A 25,499-nucleotide genomic window follows, 5' to 3' on the forward strand; every position below is an offset into this window, starting at 1 on the left:
AAGACTTTGGTATGTCTCGGCCAGGGGACAGAACCCAAAGCCTTCCTCACAGGGGCGAACGCTCAACAAATGGCCAAAAGTGAGGCATTGTCAAGGGAGACATTAGGAAGAAGAAAGTTATTTAGAAAGGAGAGAAGAGATAAGGTCCCAAATTTAGTCGCCTCTTACGATCATGCAATTGGGGGCAGCAGGTACAATTCTTACGCCCTACCTGCAGGGTCTGTCGTTGAAGGTGGATGTGAAGCCATAAAATAAACAAAGTATGCAACGGCGTGAGTTCAATATAAACTTTCGCATTCTGAGACATTTTACTAGTAGGCCTATTCGACACAACACATATTATTAAATCAAAAGTGATGTAAAGATCATTTACTTTGAACTCTGGAAAATGTTACGGTACAGGATTCCCCAGAATGTATAATTGTTCTAGTGCAATCAGTTTCTATGATGATTGAAGCGGCGGTGTTTTTCCAAATCACGAGAATTATCGCGCGCTCTCGCGGTTTCTCGCGACATCAAAGTGCACCGGACATATCCCCTATGCCAAAGAGGCAGTTTTATGTCATATATTACTCAAAATCCCAAAACCGAGCCCCTGTGATGCAGACATGTACATGTATCCCCCCTACCATTTTCTGAATGTCCATATTTTAGTTGAAGTATCAGTAAATCAGAATTAACAGGAACAAATACCTTGATTGTATTTATGATCAATAAAAGAAAAATTCCTTGTCACATTAAAATATTGGGGTACAACAAATTATTTCCTCCAGCAGTAAGTTTACTGATTTGAATCAAATTGAAGACTTGGTACAATTGTTATGCACTGACTTTTTACCTTTTCAATGAGAATTATTCAATGTCCTATTGAAAAAAATAGGTAATAAACATGGACTGATTTGAACAACAAAAAAAGACCAATTAAAACGTGCTAGCCCGAGTTTCATCTGGCCTTAACACGAGACTTAGACATTTTGACAGATAGATGTCTCGTGTGGGGCCAGGCTGAGGGCGCAATGCTATATGAAAATGTGGAATTATCTGACACCGTTTGGTATCAGGGAGTGACTAATCAACAAAAAGACAATTTAGCAGTTGTTGGTGATAAAAAGAGCTGATTTGGATCAACAAATAATCCATTTATCGATATATGTGTTGTGTCATATGTAGTAGATTTTTGTTGTCAGTACCTCATAACTCTGGGATACCAAACGGTGTCGGGAGAATTCCACGTTTCCATATAGCAGTGTGCTCCTGCCCCAAACCAGACATCTTTCAGTCAAAATGTCTAAGTCTAGTGTTAGGGCCAGAGGAAACTTGGGCTAGAATCGTGCATATGGAGGATATCAATGTTATCATTAATTATGACATATTTGTATTTTACAGGTCAGGGAGTGGAGTTTTCCTATAGTAAGATCAAGACGGAGCTACGTAAGCGTTTCCCTGGACACATTCTGTCCGAGGAGGATGAACAGTGGATGTTTATGAATGCTAGAAGTTGGAAGGGAAAAATGTGTATACTGCATGCATCCCTGTCAGAATACATTTTGCTTTTTGGAACCGATGTAGACATTGTATCATTCTTTGGTATGAATATCATTATGTATCTGTCAAGCTAAAGATCTGATACTTGCTTTCATCTTATACAGAATCCACCACACAAAGTTGAAAACTTCAGTAATTTTACATTTTAATGCTTTTGAATTCGGAAACACTGTAATTGAGAAGCGCTTTTTCTTGCCACATTTCAAGTTGTATAACACCAAACACATAAATAAAAAAAAATGTCAAAAAATAACTGAGAGTATTGTGACAGAAAACATTATTACAATATATCATGATGCACACAAGTATTGTGATGCACTAATAGTTAACCAGGGGTAACCTTGATAAAATAAAAGAGGATTGTCATGAGGTATTTGAGGTGAAGTGCCAAACAAAGCTGTTCAGTGTCTTAGGAGCTTGGTTTGTATGAATACAGTTATACAAAAACAAAACTGTTTTTTATTTAGATCAATCATGCAATACTGATAATACCTCTGTGGCAGATTTTAATTGTACATAGGATTACGGTCGCCTTATAGTGTGAAGCCAGAGGAAAATTTCCCTTTAGCTCAGTGGTAGAGCTTCCGACTAGGAGCCTGGAGATCGACTGTTCGATCCCCGTTGGAACCGCACACTATTTCTCTTTCCTGTTACAAATGATGCTCCGTGACCCTTTCTGTGGTGACAGAGAGTTGGAACTCGAGAGCGAACACATCTAAAAAGGGGGGAGTAATGTGGCAGATTTCAATTGTACATAGGATTATGGTCGAGCTAGAGGGAATTTCGAATTCCCTTTAGCTCAGTGGTAGAGCGTCTCACTAGGAACCTGGAGATCGAGTATTCGATTCTCATTAGAAGCACATTATTCTCTTTCCTGTTACACCTCTATTGAACAATCATATTTGTTTTGCCATTTTCCTTGATAGGAAAACAATTGTGGTGTTTTGAAGCATTTAAATCCATTTTTTCATTCTTTTAATGCATTTTACAGAATGTAGGATTTTTGGAAATCTCTCTTGTTATAAAACACCTAAAAGAAAAATCAAAGAACACAATTTTGTTTTGAATGAAGCAATTCTTTTAAAGAGAAGCAACACTCAGTGAAGATTTTGGGATTTTTCTGTATCAAATTAAAAAGAATGATATGTCTTGATCTGCATTGGAACGCTGTCAAATTTTAGCCCTTGATATAAAGATATGCAGGGAAACTTTGATCTGTATAGAAGTCCAGATTTTATCCACTCTACCATTATTAAATCATGAAATCAGTGACTGTGGTTTTGGACTTGGATCTGTATTTTCAGAAAATATGAACGAAAGATAATAGAAACCTTCATAAATCCCAATTCCACATGAATTAAACATGTTCTGATTATATTTTACTTCAATTCTTTGTATATATTTTGTTTGTCTTTTGTTTTGTTAGTTGGGCCGCGATGGCCAAGTGGTTAAGGCGTCTGATACTCTGCTACCACTAGCCCTCCATCGTTGGGTCAAGGGTTCGAGACCTACGTGGGTCAGTAACCTGGGGTACCGGTCGTAGGTTGGGTTTTTTCTCCGGGAACTCCGGCTTTCCTCCAACACCTAAACCTGTCACGTCCTTAAATGACCATAGCTGTTAATAGGACGTAAAACACAAGAAAATCAAAGAAACACAAACCTTTAGTATGGCAAACAAGTAAAAACAGCAATGATAATATTTTTTATCCTTTTTATTTCCAACAGGAAGGTATTGGGCCAATACTTCATACACTATACTGACTGGGTCATGCAGGCAGTGGAAATTTGGTCAACTGTCCTCCAAAGTGTTTGCACCAGGTAAGTTTTCCAGTTATCTCAACAGTTAACGTTTGGATGGTGTGGATACAAAGAAGAGCTACTCTTGCTAGGAACTTGGTGTACATTTTAAGTGTTTATTTTACTTTGTTATGCATAAAGATTTTTTTAATCAAATAATAATTCTAAGCAAAGGATTTACATTTATATTTTCAAAATAACTGTCACCCAAACCAAAAAGATTACTTTTGAAGTGAATATCTGGGGATATAGGAGTTTCCCCGTACGTCGTACGTACGTACATGTAAGTAATGTATATAACACTCTTTGTCATCGCTCTACCGACCTCATTCCTCAACGAAATTTCATGAAACTTCATACAGATGTGAAGTATGACAATACATTGAACAAGTTCGCATTTCAGATTACTGCGTTAAAGGTCAAAGTCATTTTTACTTTTTTTAGAAAAATATTTGTCATCACTCTAGCGACTTCTTTTCCTCTTACATATGTCACAATGTGTGAATGCGAGGGGATTTGTATCACATGTGATGCATTGTTTGTAAATAAATGCAAGTAAAGTTCTTTGCCTGTTCAAAAGCAATTAAATATTTAAAAATGGATAAATCTAACCAGTAGTGGTTTAATTGTTATCAATCTTTGTAACTATCATTGCTCTTTGACTTGAGTGATGACTGAGTATGTTATACAGATCTAATATTTCCCCCTTGTATCATAAAACTCTTTTGCAATTCACTGTACTAAGTCCTTCTGGGAGAAACTTATATTCAATAGTTGAGTTTTTTTATAATAAGAGTACATATCTTGAAATAATGAGCAAAGGGGCCAACATATAATTCTGACTCAAAGTACAGAAGGGGAAAGTTGGGGTGACTATGAAACAACGTGCAACAGGTATGGGTGGGCTTATCACCAAGACTGGGCTTATTGCTAGATACATCTCTAGCACATTCGCAGGCATACACACATAGGGAGATATTAGCCAGGTGACATAGGACTAGTAGTTAAACCCTGATAAGGCAGCTCCTGCGAATTCCTCAAAATTGTATTGAATAATGTGTATGTTAATTGTAGTAATTGTATATCTATCTTTAGAGTGGCTTATGCTAGCTAGATATTACCAAGACTGGGCTTATTGCTAGCTATACATACAATATTTTACATAGAATAAACATACGATTTTATTTTTTAAATACTCAACCTGAAGGCTGAGGTTAGTGGCTTTTCCAGATATCTTTTCATTTTATTTTGATATAATTACACGATTTAATTTGAATTCAATTTCTTTTAGACATTTACTGTCATTGTAACCAAATCGGGACACTTGTGGGAAAACGGCCCAAAAAACTGTCATCCAATGCAAAGAAGTACTTGTATGTATACAGTTTTCGTTTGATAATACTTTTCAAAACAATTTAACTGTATCTAAGCTTTATTGGCTGCTGATTATCGTTACATGGACAATTTAAAGGTAAACTTAATTACCAAATCAAGACTTTTCTGATGTACAAAAAGTCTATTTTATCAAAACTCATCCTAGTTCGGAGAAGAAATTTAATCAGAACCCTCGTTGACTCTAAAATATTTCAACTCTGCATAATATCTGCTGACATTGATCGTTTATTCCCAAATAGTCGCCAAAATACCGGAACTGTTCCTTTCAGGGTACAGTAACGCCGGTTCAAGGGCCTACATTACTCTGATGATATTTCACGTTCTTTTTATAGAACCACGCGCCTGAAATATCAATTTTACCCGATTTTGGGTACAGTGACGTTAAATAAGTAGATATGGGAAATTGGAAATACATATAAATCTATCTGGTCTATTAAGTTGCAAGAATGAACAAGTGCGTGTGAAAATTACTCTTGTAAGATAATTTGTAATGTTCAAAATATAAAATTGTAAAAAAAAGAATTGCACAGACATACATTTTGACATATATGTGTAAACATGTAAATTAACTGTGTTTTATTTCCAGGAGAAACTGTTTTCCACACCTGGGACGAAGTTTCCCCGTTCGAATTGGAAGCTGGCACGTTGATGGTGGAATATGGCCGCGGATTCATCCCTTACACATTTGGTTTTGCCTTAGCGGACAAATTCATCACAGACTTTTTGACACTGTTTTACACATTACGTGTATATAGCAAAGCATTGCTAACAGAAATTAGAGTTTATTTGAAAGATCTATTATGATTTAGAATTATTTAAAAACAAATCGGCTTCAAAAAAGATCTCATATTCATACTTGCCAACTTTTTGAAATTTCCATGGGATTACATAGATAACGCATGTTCAGAATTAAAACCATGAATAAATATGTGTATGTACACCCTAGGGAAAAAATAACAATTTTAAATGGTATATTTTGAGCTGTTCTTTCAGATGAAATCATCAGATCTTAGAAAGTAGGACCAGATTCAGACTAAGCAAATTCACTGGTTGAAAATGCTCAATTTATGGGTCCAAAATGGGGAGTCTCCCTCCTAAATTGGGAGTCTCCTTCCTAAATTGGGAGTCTCCCTCCTAAATAGGGAGATTTGGCAAGTATGCATATCAATAGCAGTGCTGAGATTTTTAAAATGCATGGTAATATTCTTAAGTACAGGTACTTATCTGTTAATATAAATTTGGTCATTTCTACTTTTTGAGGATTAGATATGTAAACCATCCAAATATCATAAGACAGTATACATTTTCTAACACATATTTCTTTTGATATAATACAAGTAATGTAAATGTCAACATTTCATATGATATTTGTGTTGGATCAGTTAGGATATATTATGTATGAATATTTCACACAAATGTTTAAAAAAATCATTCACAGTCCCTCCTATAGTGGAAATTTCAATTTTGTGGTTTGAAGAATCCTTCAATAACATATTTAAGGAAATATAAATTTTAAAGATGAGAGAACAATACATAGTTGGTAAATCTTTGTTCTTTAAATGTGTATTTTAGAATGAACAGAAATAAAAACTGGTAAAATGCTATTTTGTTGCAGGCACCTTAGCTAGATCATGCATATCATCTTTTGGTTTGACACTGTCTGGACAAAAAATATCTCCAGACTCTTATTAATTATTGTAACTGTGTTAAGCGTTTTGATAGAGTAATAATTAAAACAGCACAAAAGATCAAGTTGTCGGAAAATCATCACTTTTATAAATAAGTTCATGACATGCCCATCTTTGTTGTTTGAAATGAACAGATACCTTATATAGGGTCATTGCCTTAAACCTTAAATCCCTATATAACTTATATACCATACATTGATCTGGATAAGTTCATTATGGATGACTAAATGGTGAAAGGGTTAATGCATGAATATATACACTTGTAAATATTTGTTGACAGATGACGGGTGAAAAGCTGAAGATATATATATATATGTTCCTTTGATCAGCACGTAACAAGACACTAGGAGAGGGGCAGGTTTTCCCTGTTTAGCATCAATATGATAGTTTTCGCGGTTTTCTAGAGTGTTTTCAAACATTGTCATTATTTTATTGAAAATTTCATTATTTATCTTGAATCAACTGGTGTTACCAGTTAAGAAATTGTGATGAAAAATGGAAAAGGACTTTAAAATGCAATGTGGCAATTGAAACCAGGTTTCAGAATGTAAATGCTTGCATCTATTCATATATATTTATACATTTATAACAAATGGGTATACAAATTATTGAAAAAAACATTCCTCTGTAAGTCCGACGGAAGTTGAGTATAGGAATTGAAGTCCAAAGGACCCGAATGATAAACATAATAGGATTTTTTCAATTTGTTTGTTGTACATGTATCGTTTTGTCAGTTTTATATATTTATATATTTTTGTACCTGAAATTTTATGAATAACTTGATTTGATATGATACCAAACTTTTTCGAAGCAGTAGCTATGAGCTTTTTTGATTTAAAAACATGTAGAATAAAAAATTCCAATAAGTAACAAATGCAAAAAATAACTTATCCTATATATATGAAAAGGGTTCCTTTTCAGTTCTTTCAACTCCAATCCGAATCTCATTCATTCATCTAAATGTACATGTATGTGTTCCTTTTGTTATTTGTCACCGTGATAAAATCTCATTTAGCAAATATGATAGATTTCCATCATCAGTGTATCCATTGAAGTGTTGATGAATCATAGTATTTTAGGTGATTCCTAACACTAGTTATGAGAATAGTAGCAGAATATTTTTTCGTATATTTGCTTAGCTCATTCAACCCTGAAGACAAGTTTGACCTCTTCCAATTCAAAGGTTGGATTAGTTCATTAAGAAATTTCAGGAGTGAATGAGTCAACTATCAATTTTACAGGACCAACTTTACACATATTTAAGATGCAGTGGTCATAACACATAGTGCTAGGGTAAGGGCGGATTAATTTGTTATTCATTTCACAGTAAAGTAAAACCTAGTTATACTGCCACCATTTGTCCAAAGAAATTTTGGTGTTATAAAGGGGTTTTCCGATAAACTGACAATTTGTCAAAACCAATTGTTCAATAGAGATTAACCTATCCAAAAACTGTAATATAAAGTTTATAAAAGTCTTTGTAAAATGTATTTATAATATTCCTACTGATACTGTATATTGTAAGTAAAATGCTTTTTCTGCGTTTACTAATTTTTCTGTCGTGACATGGTATCCATTGTCTGGCAACCATTTGTCAACTTTTTATTTAAAAAAAAAAACCCAGCTGTATTTCTTTTGACAAGATTTTGTGTGAAGCATTCCTTGGCCTATCAACAAAAAATATTATTATAAGCCAGTAGCAACAAACAGTATTACACATGAATGGTTTTCAAATGTTTGGACATGTTCGCCTTTCTGTTCGAGTAATCGCGGACCAATCCTTGCATGATAAAGTATGATGGAAATTGATGGGAGCTATTCATTGGTTTCTGTTTGACATTTATTACTTGACGGAACTAGTTACCTTAGAAAACATGACGTCGTTCCAACAAAATGACCATTCACCATTTGGTATAACAGTTTAAAATGTGTCATACGAACCAAAGGAAACCACAAGGAAAGATGGAATACAATATTTTGAATGTGATTTTGTCATCAATATAAGGTTTGAAATGCATCTTTCTAATATTTTAACCAAATTAAGGTGGTGTACACCAACTTCTGTTCAAGTAAATTCTTCAAGATTTGCATTGTATAGTGCACTTGATTAACCTCAAAAGTTAACATGCACAACTGAAGACTAAGGGGATCCTACATATCAAATTTGAGAAAGATTCCTCCAATACATTCTGCGAAATAGCGATAACAAACTTCAACTGCAACACGATGACCACCCGTCTGCATGTTGGTTTTCAGATAAGTCCAAAAACATAATATGCATAACTAAGAACCAATAGGAGCCCTTATGTGAAATTTGAGAAAGACCCCCTCCTTACATTCATTCTCAAATTAAACTTTCGGCCATCTTGGTTTTCCCTTCAGTCCCTAAATTTAATATGCGTAAATAGGTATCATGGGAAACTTTCATGTTAAATTTGCGAAAGACCCCTCCAGTACTTTCTGAAAGATAGCACTTAAAACACTTTAATAACTTTCAAATTCAAGATTGCTGCCTGTGAGCCATCTTGGTTTTCCTTCAGTCCCGAAATTTGCATTCATAACTTAGAACCATGGGGAACCTTCATGTGAAATTTAAGAAAGATCCCTCCAGTACTTGCTGAGAAATAACGCTAACAAACTTTAACTCTCAAATTATAGATGGTTGGTTGTCACCTATCTTAGTGATGTGGTCAGTCCCAAAAAACGATATGCATAACTAGGGATCATGGGGAACCTACATGTGAAATTGGAAAAAGATCCCTACAGTACTGTCTGAGAAATAGCGCTCACAAACTTGAACTCTCAAATTCAAGATGGATGGCAGTGGGCCATCTTGGTGTTACGTGGACGTGGACATGGTTCTAATCTGGGTCCATTATATCTTCTGGTTGAATGTATCTATGTAATGTGTTTAAAAACATATAAATAATGCTTATTGTATTTGTTGCATGCTGAATCAGCTCGAAAACTTGTGAGGTTTGAAGCTTGAGGATGTGATACATTGATTTGCAATTCTTGTTTTTCAACCTTTTGGTGAAACACCCTGCGCTTGATCGTTGATAAAACCTTTTCTGAACAATATGTCGCTTTACATGTTCTATACAACTCATCAATCGTTTGTGAGATATTAATGAATTATTATATTAAATTACAATTCAACAAACCTGCTTTGCGTTATTCTGTCATAGACTTTGCATAAACGGCCCTTTTCAGGACCACCATCTTCCGCACAACCAAAGGGATTGGATTGTAAGGCGAAGAAAAAACTATAGAAAAGGGCCAGTCTGTCTAATAAAACACGGACTGGATCGTTTGACCACCGGAATAGGAACGAGATTGTATTTGATTTAATTGATAGAGAACAATGTTTATTGAATGAGAGCACAGTTTTAGATCTGACGGTTATTCTTCATCTAGAAAACAACCTCGAAACTTTAAAAAGAAAATATTATTCAATGCGAGCAAACATATTTCAGTAGGACAGCTAACTTATGAAACATCATATAGATATGGATAATGCGGTATTGTCAACATTATTTTAATCATTATTGTTAAAAAGTCATGTCACCTGTGTACGAAGCTATGCCAGATGGTTCGACAGTGAAGTACGCATCTTATCATTGGGGGAAAAACGTTTAGAAGGAGATGTTTGCACTTTGAGACGCAAAATGCCTACTGCGCTGGAATAGATGGCGGCGGCGCCGTTCTATATTCATATTTATTTGTTGACTTTTAATAAGTATGCAATATGTTCGTGACTCATTTTATAATCTAACATGTTCTGAAAATCATAATTGGATGACAGGATTAATTGCATCTCAAACTCGTATATCAAAAAGGACTCGAGACCGTTTTATAAAGAAAGTTGGGTGAATTCCCGTTTCTAGTATTAACAGCCCACATTGACTGCTTTGTCTGGAGATAATTCAATAAAAGGTTAGATTGTCGTATACTTACTTATAAATGGATAAAAGAACATAAATATTGAAATCCCTACTTAAAAATAGCTTTTAAGCAGCGTGACGTAGGTGACATTAATATCGTTATGGTATCAGCTAGTCATAAACGCCTCGGTCAATATCACTTTTTCAGGTTCATATCACATCATATTCACCAACACAAAAGTCCATAATTGTATAATGAAAATTGATAATGATGTTTACATGTATATACAAATGTCGTTACTAATGTGTTATAACTTAATATTACCTAGGTGATATCCACACTGAATACCCAGTGTTACATGTACCTGTGCATGGGTACTCAGGTGAATAGGGCACTGCCTAGGTGTGTGAAGTCATGCGCGAGTGGGCATGACCTTTGACAAAACTCAATAGTGTACCTATATACCTGCTGGTGTGCTACCTGACAGGCAGATTAGAGAAGGAGAGCAGAGACAAAACATCAAAACAACCTCCATGACACAAGCCCAAATAATGGTATGTCACTGCAGTTTCAGCTAACAGTGACCATTGGTTGGAGTCAGGCCACCACCCAGAACCCTGAATTAGGGCGTAACACGCAGAGAGCTCTTAGCCTTTGTGAAAGGAGTGAAACATTTTCACTGTTACCTCTATGGCAAACACTTCATCGTAAGGACTTATCATGGCTCTTTGTGTTGGCTGAAGAACTTCAGGAATCCAGAGGGTCAACTTGCTCGCTGATTAGAAGTACTGTCGCAATATGATTTCATTATTAAACACCGCAAGGGCAAAGTTCATTAGAATGCTGATTCACTTTCCAGACGACCCTGTGTGGAGGTTTCTTGTCCACACTGCGAGAGAGTTGAAGCAAAAGATGGGAACATTCTAGATTGCTCCACTGCCTGTATATGTGCTTTTAGCGCTGAAGGAGAAAATACTGAGACAAGAGAGCGGGTTGGGAAAGATAACCATGGAAGTGAAGGGAGATGACTCTTGACCAAATTTCTGCAATGCAGAATGAGGATCCAATAATAGGCAGTTTTTAATTGGAAGCAGAACGACCAGAGACCTGAATGGGGGGAGGTTTCCCATATGTCTCAGAAGGTGAAGCACTACTGGGCACGTTGGGATTCACTTTTTCTCAGATCAAGCGTTCTATATAGAAAGTGGGAAAACGATGATGAAGAAACAATCCAATGGTAGCTTGTTGGAACCGGGAAACTGCGAGAACAGTTTTTGAGACAGCTTCACAATGCTGAAACAGCTGGACATCTGGGAATTGCTAAGTCTCTTGCCAGAGTAAGGTTGAGATATTATTGGTGTGGGCTAAGGAATGATGTCGAACACTGGTGTCGGTTATGTTATGATTAAACTAGGAGAAAGCGTCCTGTTAGGTCGCAGATAGCTCCTTTGAAAAAATATATAGTAGGTGCTCCTCTAGAACGTATCGCTATTGATATAATGGGTCCACTTCCCTTGACAAATGACGACAATCGGTATTTGTTAGTAGTTGGGGACTACTTTACCAAATGTTGTGATGCTTACCCTATAGCAAATCAAGAAGCTATCACAGTAGCAGAGGTCCTTGTCCTCAGGTTTATATCACAGTTTGGAGTCCGTCGACAAATTCATCCAGATCAGGGCACAAGTTTTGAAAGTGCAGTTTTCAAGGAAATATGAAGTATCCTAGGAATGGAAAAGACACGGACCACTCCTCTCTATCCCCAATCGGATGGCATGGTGGAAGGGCTGAATCAGACGGTGGAGGCAATGCTATCTCAGTTCATTAGCAATACTCAGCGTGACTGGGACTTGTACATTCCCTTGCTAATGATGGCATATCGCTCTGCAGTTCACAGTTCCACAGGAGTTTCAACATGTAGCATGATGCTGGGTAGAGCAATTACCTTGCCAGTGGACCTCATGTTTGGGAAGCATAGGACCAAGCAGAGCCTAACAGCGATTATGCATATGACCTTGAGGAAAGAATTTTATAGAAATCCATAAGTTTGCTTTGGGAAGACTGATTCTGGCTCATGAGGCCATGAAAAGGAACTACGATCTAAAACAAGAGTGCTCCCAGTATGAGGAGGGTGATACTGTTTGGCTCCATAATGTTGTTCGGAAGAAATGTTTTTCACCTAAACCTCAATTGCCATGGAGAGGTCCATTCATCATCACCAAAAAGCTTTCTGATGTAACCTACAGGATTCAACAGTCACCACGCTCAAAGCCCAAAGTTGTACATTACAATCGCCTGAAGCCTTATGTAGGTGAAAACAAACCAGCTTGGTTTGTTCGTGATAGCATAGATGTTTCATTAAATAAAACTCTTGACCTTGGAACAGACATCTTGAACAGATCTCAAGATACCCAGGGTCAAAGAACTGAGAGTTCTGATGGTCCCATCTCTGACCTAGTTCTGGAACAATGCTCTGATGAAGATGATAGACTTAACTATAACGAATCTGACAGTTCCGATATTGGGAGTAATATATCTGAGCCCAAGCAGAGCTTCACATAAGGTGATAGAACTAGTTTCTCTATCCCACAAGGTCCTGCCAAAAGTAGGCGCGGAATGCAATGTTTGTGAGGATGGTCATGTGTTCACCTCCCAGACAACAGTTGAACGTCATGTTCTGGAACAACACCCGTCATTTGGATGGCGTGGTACATATAACCGTTATTGGTCCGCAAGACAAGATGGAATTCATTGATGTACAAGGGGAGATAAGCCACATCTAAGCCTTTACTATGACAGAATCACTGGAGTAAAGGGAGAGAATGCTCTTCAGGAATATAAAAGGTTCAAGGAGTTTGAGCTGAAAAAGAAACTTTGTCCAGGAAGAAGGTCAATGTCAAGATCACCACAGAGGATGAGATAATCCTATGGAAGAGAAAGCAGGCAGCAATCATCAGTTTCCTCGAGGCGATCCTCCAAAGCTTCCACTACATACAGGAAACCTTCCACGGACAGTTCATTGACCACCAATACTGGTGACAGCACCACCACTTCTGCAGAAAAAAACCGACTGCTGTCTACAAATGTGCACAGAGACGAAGACATTTTGTCCTTGGGGAATGACGAAAAAATAACTTGTGAGTCAGCTGCTGATGACAGCAAGCGGCAAGATGACACCTATGCACCTCTGCCTGTCTCTGACTCGTGCGAAAAGTATGTGAACTACTGCCGGAAGTAGATGACTCACACTGACTCTGTTCGCAAAGTAACAATGGAAAGATATCACACACGCTGCGTGCAGACCCTGCTGGTCTTTTCAGCATCCTCACCAATCCACAGCTAGGATACAGGAAAAGTCAAGAGATTTGTGTTGATCGTGACTCCAATCACTTTTCTCATATCCTCAACTATTTGAGGAATAAATGTGAGGTGGACAAAGGACAGGAAATCTTTCGCTCAAATTCTCAGAGAAGCAAAGGAGTACCGTCTGAGTGGACTAATAGATACGGTACAGACTAGGATAAACGCAATTGCTACCTAATTTCAAATGCATTTTGTTTATCACCAAAGAGACATTGCGTAATCATAGTTAAAATTCTCAAGGAGATGTGTTTGTGGTGAATAGCCGCCAGTGATTTCTGATGGACTATGTGCAATCAGAAAACATTCAATATGGAAGACATTATTTTTGTGATTTCTAAAGGACTGAATGTGGTAGACAATTTCTTGTAATTTTATTACTTCTCCAGTACCCAAGACATGAAATTGATCGATCATTGTATATAGGAAGTGTGGAATGACATTATATTATTAATTTCATTCTTTAAGTGGGTTTATGACTTATCAAGAGGTGAATTCTCTAATTTCGTTATTAATTGTCCTTAATAAAGTTCTGTTAAAACAAACAATATTGTACATACAAGCAAGGTTCTTTTGTGGTACTGCTCCCTCTAGTGTTTTCATTGATGAGTATTTAGGACAATATCCAATCTTGGAGGGGGCAATGTGATGAAAAGTGATAATGATGTTTACATGGATATACAATTGTTGTTACTAATGTGTTATAACTTAACATTACCTATGTGAGATTCACACTGAACACCCAATGTTACCTGTGCATGGGTACTCAGGTGAATAGGGCACCTGCCTATGTGTGTGTAGTCATGCGTGAGTGTCATATATGTTGACGGTAGGTTGGACGCCATTTTTGTTGGTTGCGACAATCGTTTATAATATTCCCATAGTGAAGTTGGGCTGATTTTCGTGCCAGTTGGCAGATATTATTCAGACAAAGCAAAGAATTTGAGTTTGGGAAACTTAAAATGGAGAAAAAAAAATAATCACATTAACTATAGCACATGACCTAATAATATATACATGTAACTCACAACATAACATTTTTATGCACTTGCACATAACAGATCATGGAATCGTGTATGTAACCGAAACTACTAATATAGGTGAGTCTAGTATTTTAAAACCATGTAGATGCATTTATGACCATGGGTAAAGGGCTTATAATCGGAAGCTTAAATTGTAGAGGGTTGTCTTCAGATCCAATAAAACGAAGGGATTTCTTTGAAAATGTAGGAATAAATATGACATTACTTTTCTTATAGATACATATTCATATAAAAAGGTTGAAAATCAATGGAAAAATGAGTGGGGATATGAAGCCTAGTTTGGTTCATATACGTCAAATAGTAGAGAAGTAGCAATCCTATTTAAAAACTCTTTTGGATTCAAATTTTTGTCAAAAATAGAGGATCAAAATGGAAATTTCTTAATTTTAAATATTCTTTTGATTTCATGTGATAAAAACTTAACTCTAGTGGCAGTATATTTGATTTCTATCATATTCTTATCCAAACTATCTCTGAAAAACCGGTGAATAGTCAAAGAAAATGGCAAGAAGATCTTCATAGTAATATTAGTGAAGAATCTTGGGAATCTTTTAACTCGATTCCAAGGGCCATAACTGATGACGCAAAACTTATTAACTTTCAGTATAAAATCAGACACAGGATCATCTATACCAACACAAAATTAATGAGATGCAAATTAGCTGAAACTGAAAGATGCACCTTTTGTACAAATGAGAGAGAAACTATGTATGAATCTGCAAATTAATCTGACAACGGCTGTTGGTCACACACACTGACATGCAGCAGCAGGCAGGCGAGATAGCAGACCAACTGTGCAATAATGCATCATTAGGTCAAATGGCCCCTGGAAGGAAAACGAGCGGATGGCAACCGCCTATCGTTCGTTCATACCTCGAGGGTAGCGGGTTTGTAGATTGGTGATCCAAAACCGTTCTCTTGTACGTCGTCTCGTTTCATCCCATGTAGGGCAATGATCTATGGCAACAACATGCATGTCTTTCCAACTGTGGCTAGATATAGGCATATTAAAATGCCTTGCCACAGGGAAGTCTGGTTTGTTCTGCTTGGTGGATATATATATATATATATATATATACCGATTATGATTGATATACAGTTATAGAACGAAAATAGTTATATGACACGTCCTTAAATGACCATAGCTGTTGATAGGACGTAAATCACAAACAGACAAACAAAATATTCATGAAAGTATTATTGGCATATACATGAAACCGACAACCGAGCTAAATGCGTAACAAAGATTGAAATATTTTCATTAAAATGATTTTTCATTCCATATGGGGTTTATGAAACGAGTGTAAAAATAGTATTGTAGTGAGCCTTTGGCAAGCTAAAATGAAAAAAAAACACAATCGTGACGTATCTTATATGAAACGTAAAAAAAAGAATATTTTTTTTCATAACATCTTGAAGAATTTTTGAGTATAGTGCGTATAAAAAAATATTCCCGTGTCAATCTTGAATTCTTAAACTCCCCCATCTTGGCCCTATAGCTATGTCACACATGTACGAAGCTTGCATCTTTAAACTTTTTGAAGCGTCGCAGTGACCGTGTTTCAAGTGCCAAATTGACGTTGAAGAAATACAAACAAGATGTGGTCAACTTTCGGTTTTATCTATTCCGTAGTTAAATGGATAATTCTCATGGTATTTCTGACACATTGCGTGACCTTCTGGCTCAGAACAAAGACATACTTAACAGACGATGCAGAGATTGCAGCCATTGCAACCAAATACGCCCATACAGGTGACCGCTAACAAGTTCCGGGTTTGTTCACCTGTTCACTGGGGCTCAGAGCACATGGGCTTGGTTTCGGTTTTTTGTTTAGTAATATATGACGTAAATCGTAACAGTTTCGGTTAATAGTAAACCTATACACACCAGTAAATAACAGTAACACTTTTTATCCGGTGTTTATACACATTCTAAAACCTTATACAAATTGAGGGTACAGTTACCAGGTTACCGGATAAAAAGTGTTGCTGTTATTATTTACTCGTGTGTATAGGTTCATTATTAAACAAAATTATAACTATTTACGTCATATATTACTGAAAATCCCGAAACTGAGCCACTGTGATGCTTATATGTACATGTATCCCCCCTCCCATTTTCTGAATGTCCATATTTTAGTTGCAGTATCAGTAAATAAGAATTAACAGGAACAAATACCTTGATTGTATTTATGATCAATTAAAGAAAATTCCTTGTCACATTAAAATAATTTAATATTGGAGTACCACAATTTATTTTCTCCAGCAGCATTTGTCACCTGATTTTAATCAAATTGAAGATTTGTTACAATTGCTATGCACTGATTTTTCACCTTTTCAATGAGAATTTTTCAATGTCCTAGTGAAAAAAAAAAAGGTAATTAACATGGACTGATTAGAACAAAAATAGACCATTTGAAACGTGCTAGCCCGAGTTTCATCTGACCCTAACACCAGACTTAGACATTAGGTATATATATGTCTGGTATAGATTGCACTGCTATATGAAAAATGTGGAATTTTCAGACTCCGTTTGGTATCTGGGAGTGACTAATCAACAAAAAGACGTGGTCCGGAAATCTTCTAAACAAAAATAATACATCTATCTGTCAAATTGTCTAAGTCTGGTGTTAGGGCCAGAGGAAACTTGGGCTAGAAACGTGCATATGGAGGATATCAATGATATCATTAATTATGACATTTTTGTATTTTACAGGTCAGGGAGTGGAGTTTGCCTATAGTAAGATCAAGACGGAGCTACGTAAGCGTTTCCCTGGACACATCCTGTCCGAGGAGGATGAACAGTGGATGTTTATGAATGCTGGAGGTTGGATGGGAAGCATGTGTATACTGCATGCATCCCTGACGGAATACATTTTGTTCTTTGGAACCGCTGTAGACACTTCAGGAAACTCGGGTATGAATATCATCATATATACTGTCAAGCTAAATATCCGATACTTTCTTTCATCTTATACAGAATCCACCACACAAAGTTGAAAACTTAAGTACTTTTTAATGCTTTTGAATTCGGAAGCACTGTAATTGAGAAGCGCTTTTTCTTGCCACATTTCAAATTCTGGTTTCATTTCCTAGAGATTTTAATATTTCCATCAGTGTTCAAAGGGCAGCAACTCTAATTCTTTAATCATACTTATGATATATTCCAGCACAGGTTCCATTTTAAGGATCCACTTGGCTTGGCTCATAAGTGTTATCATTATAATTACAAAAGGGGGGATTAGTGTGGCAGATTTTAATTGTGCATAGGATTATGGTCGAGCTAGAGGGAATTTTGAATTTTGAATTCCCTTTAGCTCTGTGGTAGAGTGTCCCACTAGGAACCTGGAGATCACGGGTTCGATCCCCGGTGGAAGCACACTATTTTCTTTCCTTGATAGGAAAAAACTGTGGTGTTTTGAAGCATTTAAATCCAATTTTGTTCAATCTTTCAATGTATTTTACAGAATGTAGGATTTTAGAAATCTCCCTTGTTATAAAACACTTAAAAGAAAAATCAAAGAATACATTTTTGTTTTGAATGAAGCGATTCTTTTTAAGAGAAACAACACTTTCCTTCAGTGCAGATTTTGGGATTTTTCTGTATCAAATTAAGAAGAATGATATGTCTAGATCTGCATTGGAACGCTGACAAATTTCAGCCCTTGATAGAGATATATGCAGGGAAAATTTGATCTGTATAGAAGTCCAGATTTTAACCACTCTACCATTAGTAAATCATGAAATCAAAGACTGTGGTTTTGGACTTGGATCCAATTTTCAGAAAATATGAATGAAACATAATAAAAACCTTTAGAAATCCTAATTCCACATGAATTAAACATTTTCTGATTTTCAAGTCACAGTACGACACTGTGTTGTATCTTTGAGCAAGATACTTAACTCCGCTTGTTCTAGTCTACTCAGCTGTAAAAATGAGTAAGTGGCTGGGCAGTGCTAGAATTGTTGAAGGCTAGCTGTGAGCGCTGAAATGGCAGTACTGGCTGTATGCTCCCAGGGGAGTTGAGAAAGATATTGGCTGATTGCAAAGGCCCTATAACCATGGATAATAATTTGTGAACCACTTTGATTGAGACGACCTACGAAGTAGGCTGGGATAAAGCGGTATATAAGAACCTCAAATTATTATTAAATTATTATTTTATCTCCAACAGGAAGGTATTGGGCCAATATTTCAGACACAATACTGACCGGGTCATTCAGGCAGTGGAAGGAAGGGGAACTGTCCTCCAAAGTGTTTGCACCAGGTAGGTTTTCCAATTATCTCAAAAATTATGCAGGTGTTGATACAAAGAAATGCCACCCTTGGTAGGAACTGGGTGTACATTTGAAGTGTTTTTTTACTTTGTTATGAATAAAGATTTATTTTAATTATATATTATTCTAAGCAAAGTATTTAAATTTATATTTTCAAAATAATTTTCACCCAAACCAAAAAGATTACTTTTGGAGATGATATCTCCTCGCAACGAAAGTTTGAGGGGATATAGGATTCCGTGTACGTACATGTACGTACATATAAGTAAGTACGTAAGTAATGTATGTTACACTCTTTGTCATCACTCTAGCGCTCAACGGAATTTCATGAAACTTCATACAAGTGTGAAGTATGACAATATCTTGAACAAGTTTGTGTTTCAGATTACTGCGTTAAAGGTCAAAGTCACTTTTACTGTTTTTAGAAAGATCTTTGTCATCACTCTAACGACTTCATTTCCCCTTACATATGTCACAATGTGTGAATGCGAGGGGATTTGTATCACTTGTGATGCCTTGTTTGTAAATAAAAGCAATTACAGTTCTTTGCCTATTCAAAAGCAATTAAAGATTTAAAAATGGATAAATCTAACCAGTAGTAGTTTAATTGTTGTCAATCTATGTAATTATCATTGCTCTTTGACTTGAGTGATTATTTTCCCCTTGTATCATAAACTCTTTTACGCTTCACTGTACTAAGTCATTCTGGAAGAAACTTATTTTCAAAAGTTGATTTTCTTTTTATAATTAGAGTACATATCCTGCAATAATAAGCAAAAGGACCTACACATAATTCTGACTCGATTTACAGAAGGGGAAAGTTGGGGTGACTATGAAACAACGTTTGTTGGCATTTCTAGAGAAATTCAACAGGTATAGGGGAGCTAGATACATCTCCAGGCATACACACATAGGGAGATATTAGCCAGGTGGCATAGGATTAGTAGTTAACGCCTGATAATTAAGGCAGCTCCTGCAAATTCCTCAAAATTGTATTGATTAATGTGTATGCTAATTGTATTAATTGTATATCTATCTTATGTTAGCTAGATATTACCACGACTGGGCTTATTGCTAGCTCTATATAAATACAATATTTTGCATAGAACATACAAATTCTCTATTTTTAGCTCACCTGGTCCGAAGGACCATGGTGAGCTTATGCCATACCGCAGCGTCCGTCGTCTGTCGTCCGTCCGTCAACTTTTCCTTTAAAACGCTACTAGTCCTGAATGGCCACGTAGATTTTGACTAAATTTGGTCTAGGGTATCCTTAGGCCAAGGGGACTCAATTTTGTATAAATGGTGGGTGTGGCCCCCCTGGGGGCTGGGGGGCGGGGCCCAATAGGGGAAATATAGCAAATTCTTTAATATCCTTCTTCTGTAGGAATGCAAGGATTTGTTCCATATTTGGTCTGAAGCATCCTTGGGTGAAGGGAAATCAATTTTGTATAAACCATGGGTTTGGCCCGCCAGGGGCCTGAGAGGTGGGGCCCAATAGGGGAAACATAGCAAATAATTCTTTAAAATCCTTCTTCTTCTGTCGGAAGGAAAGGATTTGTTCCATATTTAGTGTCGAGCATCCTTGGGTAAAGGGGAACGAATTTTGTATAAACGGTGGGTGTGGCCCCCCTGGGACCTGAGGGGCGGGGCCCAATAGGGGAAATATAGCGAATTCTTTAATATCCTTCTTCTTCTGTAGGAATGTATGTTTTTTTTTACCATATTTGGTCTGAAGCATCCTTGGATGAAGGGGAACCAATTTTGTATAAACCGTGGGTGTAGCCCCCCAGCGGCCTGAGGGGCGGGCCCAATAGGGGAAACATAGCAAATTATTCTTTAAAATCCTTCTTCTTCTGTAGGAATGAAAGGATTTGGTCCATATTTGGTGTGGAGCATCCTTGGGTAAAGGGGAACCAATTTTGTATAAACGATGGGTGTGGCCCCCCTGGGACATGAGGGGTGGGGCCCAATAGGGGAAATAGAAGTAAAACCTTTATAATCCTTCTTCTACCATATGGATTGAGGGATTTTATCCTAATTTAGTCTGGAACATCCTTGGACAAAAGGGACTCAATTTCGTATAAACAGCGAGTGTGGCCCACCTGGGGACAGAAGGGAGGGGCCCAATAGGGGAAACATAGCAAATTCTTCAAATACCTTCTTCTTCTGTACGAATGACAGGATTTTGTCCAAATTTGGTATGAAGCATCATTGGGTGAAGGGGAACCAATTTTGTATAAACGGTGTGTCTAACCCCCCTGGAGGCAGAGAGGCGGGGCCCAATAGGAGAAATAGAGGTAAAACCTATTAAATCCTGCTTTGACCATCGAGATTAAGGGATTTTTTCCATATTTAGTCTGGAGCATCCTTGGACCAAGGGGTCTCAATTTTGTATAATTGGTGGGTATGACCCCCCTAGGGGCATAGGGGTGGGGCTCTGTTTGAAGTTTGTTCTCGCTATATCTCAAGTACTGGATGGATCTTTCTGAAATTTCATATGTACTTACAGCACCTACCATGAAGTGCTATACATGTATCTTTACTTCATACCAATTATTTTAAACATATTCAGGAGCGATACAGGCCCTCTGGGCCTTTTGTTTTATATACTCAACCTGAAGGCTGAAGTTAGTGGCTTTTCCAGATACCTTTTCAGTTTATTTTGATATAATTGCACAGATATAATTTGACTTCAACAACAAATTAGGCATTTACTGTCACTGTAACCAAATCGGGACACTTGTAGGAAAACGGCTCAATTAAGAAACTGTCATTACATGCAAAGAAGTCGTTTATGTATGCAGTTTTCACTTGATGATACTTTTATGACATTTTAACTGTATATAAGCTTTATTGTCTGCTGATCATCGTTACAAGGACAATTTAAAGGTAAGAATAATTACCAAATCAAGACTCTCACGATTTACATGCCGTGCGACGCTATTTTTTTTATTTCATTTTCAAAAGTCTATCTTATCAAAAACTAATGCTAGTTCGGAGAATAGAACCCCAGGTTGACTCTAAAATATTTCAACTCCGCATATTTTCTGCTGATATTGATCATTTATCCACAAATATTCGCCAAAATACCGGAACTGTCCCTTTCAGGGTACAGTAATGCTGAATCAAGGGCCTAGATAACTCTGATGATATTTCACGTTCTTTTTATAGAACCACACGCCTGAAATATCAAATTGTAATAGAAATGAAAAGTATATATTATCTCTTTACAAAAAATTAACAAACTTTTTTGGAAATGACAGTATGGTATAAAGAACATTGATATTTACCTTAAGTGTCCCAATTTGGGTACAGTGATGTTAAATATTTAGATATGGGAAATTGGAAATACATATAAGTCTATCTGGCCTTAAAAATAAAATTGTTAAAAAAAAAAATTGCACAGACATAAAGTTTTACATATGTGTAAACATTTAATTAATTAACTGTGTTTTATTTACAGGAGAAACTGTTTTCCATGGCTGGGGCGAAGTGTCCGCTGTCCAATGGAAAGCTGGCACATGGATGGTGGAATATGGCCGCGGATTCATCCCTTCCACATTGGGTTTTGCCTTAGCGGACACATTCTTCAGCACAACAGACTTTGTGACACTGTTTTACACATTGCGTGTATATAGCAAAGCATTGTTAATAGAAGCAGGATCTTCCATTGATGATTTTAGAGTCTATTTGAAGGAATTTTTATGATTTAGAATTATTTTGAAACAAATCGGCTTCAAAAAAGATCTCATATTCATACTTGCTAACTTTTTGAAATTTCCATTGGATTACATAGATAACACATGTTCAGAATTAAAACCATAAATAAATATGTGTATGTAACCCCAAGGAAAAAATAACAATTTTAAATGGCATATTTTGAGCTGTTCTTTCAGATGAAATCAGCAGATCTTAGAAAGTAGGACCAGATTCAGACTAAGCAAATTCACTGGTTAAAAATGCTCAATTTAAGGGTCCAAAGATGGGAGTCTCCCTCCTAAATAGGGAGAGTTGGCAAGTATGCATATCAATAGCAGTGCTGAGATTTTTAAAATGCATGGTGATATTCTTAAGTACTGGTACTTATCTGTTAATATAAATTTGGTCATTTCTACTTTTTGAAGATTATAGATATGTAAACCATCCAAATATCATAAGATAGTATAATTTTTCTAACACCAATTTCATTTGATATAATAAAAATACTGGTAATGTAAAATTTAAATCAAAAATTTCATATTATATTTTAGTTGGATCAGTTAGGATTTGTATTTTGTATAAATATTCACACCAATGTTTAAAAATTCAGTTACAGTCCCTCCAATAGTGGAAATTTCAGTTTTGGCGGTTTGAAGAATCCTTGAATAACATATTTAAGGAAAAAAAAAATTTTTAAGGTGAGAAAAGAAATGCGTTCAAAAGTTTTGATAAATAACAACACATAGTTGGTAAATCTTTGTTCTTTAAATATGTATTTTAGAATGAACAGAAATGAAAACTGGTAAAGTGCTATATTGTTGGAGGCACCTCAGCTAGATCATGCATATCATCTTCTGGTTTGACACTGTCTGGATAAAAGATATCTCCAGACTCTTATTAATTATTGAACAGTTTAGTTTTGATATATGACCTCACTGAGTTAAGTGTTTTGATTAGTTATAATTAAAACAGCACAAAAGATCAGGTTGTCGGAAAATAATCACTTTTATAAATAATTTCATGACACGCCCATCTTTTGTTGTTTGAAATGAACAGATACCTTATATGGGGTCATTGTCTTTAACCTTTCATCCCTATATAACTTTATTAAACTCTACCATGCATTGATCTGGATAAGTTCATTATGGTCTACAATGGTGAAAGGGTTAACGCATGGATATACACTTGTCAACATTTGTTGACAGATGACGGGTGTAAAGCTGTAGATAACAAGACACTTGGAGGGGGGCAGGTTTTCCCTGTTTAAATATGATAGTTTTCGGGGTTTTCTAGAGTGTTTTCAAACATTGTCATTATTTTATTGAAAACTTCATTATTTATCTTGAATCAACTGGTGTTACCAGTTAAGAAATTGTGATGAAAAATGGAAAAGGACTTTAAAATGCAATGTGGCAATTGAAACCAGGTTTCAGAATGTAAATGCTTGCATCTATTAATATATATTTATACATTTATAACAAATGGGTATAAAAATTATTGAAAAATACTTCCTCTGAAAGTCCGATCAGATGTGAGTATACGAAATGAAATCCAAAGGATCCGAATGATACACATAATTGGTCAAGAAATTTTTCTATTTGTTGTACATGTATCGTTTTATCAGTTTTATATATTTATATATTTTTGTACCTGGAATTTTATGAACGACTTGATTTGTTATTATACCAAACGTTTTAGAAGCAGTAGTTATGTGCTCTACAGATTGAAAAACCTGTAGAATAAAAAAAATCCAATAAGTAACAAATGCAAAAAATATCTGATCCTATATATATGAATATAATGTTCCTTTTTAGTTCTTTCAACTCCATTCCGAATCGCGTTCATTCATCTAAATGTACATGTATGTGTTCCTTTTGCTCTTTGTCACCGTGATAAAATCTCATTTAGCAAATATGATAGATTTCCATCATCAGTGTATCCATTGAAGTGTTGATGAATCATAGTATTTTAGGTGATTCCTAACACTAGTTATGAAAACAGTGACAGAATATTTTTTCGCAGATTTGCTAAGCTCATTCACCCCTGACGACACATTTGAACTCTTCCAATTCAAAGGTTGGAATAGTTCATTAAGAAATTTCAGGGGTGAGATGAGTTTTAAAACTATCAAATTCACAGGATCCACTTAACACAGATTTAAGGTGTAGTGGTCATACCACATAGTGCTAGGGTAAGGGTGGATTAATTTGTTATTAATTTCACAGTAAAATAAAACCTTGTTATACTGCCACCATTATTTGTCCAGAGAAATTTTGGTGTTATAAAGGGGTTTTGTGATAAATTGAAAATTTGTCAAAACCATTTTTTCAATAGAGATTAACCTATCCAAAAACTGTAATATAAAGTTTGTATAAAAATCATTGTAATATGTATTAATGATATTATTGCTGCTACTGTATATTGTATGTAAAATGCGTTTTCTGTGTTAACCAATTTATCTGTCGTAACATGGTATCCATTAATTGTCTGGCAACCATTGGTCAATGTTATTTAAAATAAAAACCTACAAGTCCAGAACAGCTGTATGGATTTTGACAAGATTTTGTGTGAAGCATCCCTGGGCCTACAAACAACAAATGTTGTTATAGCCAATAGCAACAAGTAGTATTACACATGAATGGTTTTCAAATGTTTGGACATGTTCGCCTTTCTGTTCGAGTAACTGGTGACCAATCCTTGCATGAGATAAAAGTATGACGAAAATTGATGGCAACTCCTCATAAGACCATAAGTCATATCTTGATGAAACTTAACAGGATTAATAATGGGCATATAAGTAGTTGTG

General features: G+C 36.0%; 2 protein-coding genes across 3 annotated transcripts in view; both read left to right on the forward strand.

Annotated features, from left to right (window-relative positions):
- LOC110452395 (sigma non-opioid intracellular receptor 1-like) overlaps positions 1-9,579 on the forward strand; it is a 13,691-nt gene extending 4,112 nt beyond the window's left edge. Inside the window, exons 2-5 of one of the 2 annotated variants that reach the window (XM_021500898.1) lie at positions 1,387-1,587; positions 3,271-3,363; positions 4,634-4,715; positions 5,324-9,579. In XM_021500898.1, coding sequence (XP_021356573.1) covers positions 1,387-1,587; positions 3,271-3,363; positions 4,634-4,715; positions 5,324-5,492 — 545 coding nt within the window. In that variant the 3' untranslated portion in view covers positions 5,493-9,579. The remainder of the gene's footprint in view (positions 1-1,386; positions 1,588-3,270; positions 3,364-4,633; positions 4,716-5,323) is intronic. The other variant, XM_021500905.1, reaches the window with a different exon arrangement.
- Positions 9,580-16,278: 6,699 nt separating this feature from the next.
- On the forward strand, positions 16,279-25,210 carry LOC110452411 (sigma non-opioid intracellular receptor 1-like). The gene is made up of 4 exons (XM_021500916.1): positions 16,279-16,466; positions 17,430-17,630; positions 18,889-18,981; positions 22,458-25,210. The coding sequence occupies exons 1-4, from the start codon at positions 16,313-16,315 to the stop codon at positions 22,700-22,702; spliced, it is 693 nt and encodes a 230-aa protein (XP_021356591.1). The 5' UTR covers positions 16,279-16,312; the 3' UTR covers positions 22,703-25,210.
- Positions 25,211-25,499: the final 289 nt, after the last annotated feature.

Source organism: Mizuhopecten yessoensis, unplaced genomic scaffold (assembly GCF_002113885.1).
Source record: "Mizuhopecten yessoensis strain PY_sf001 unplaced genomic scaffold, ASM211388v2 scaffold739, whole genome shotgun sequence".
NCBI classification, from domain to species: Eukaryota; Metazoa; Mollusca; class Bivalvia; order Pectinida; family Pectinidae; genus Mizuhopecten; species Mizuhopecten yessoensis.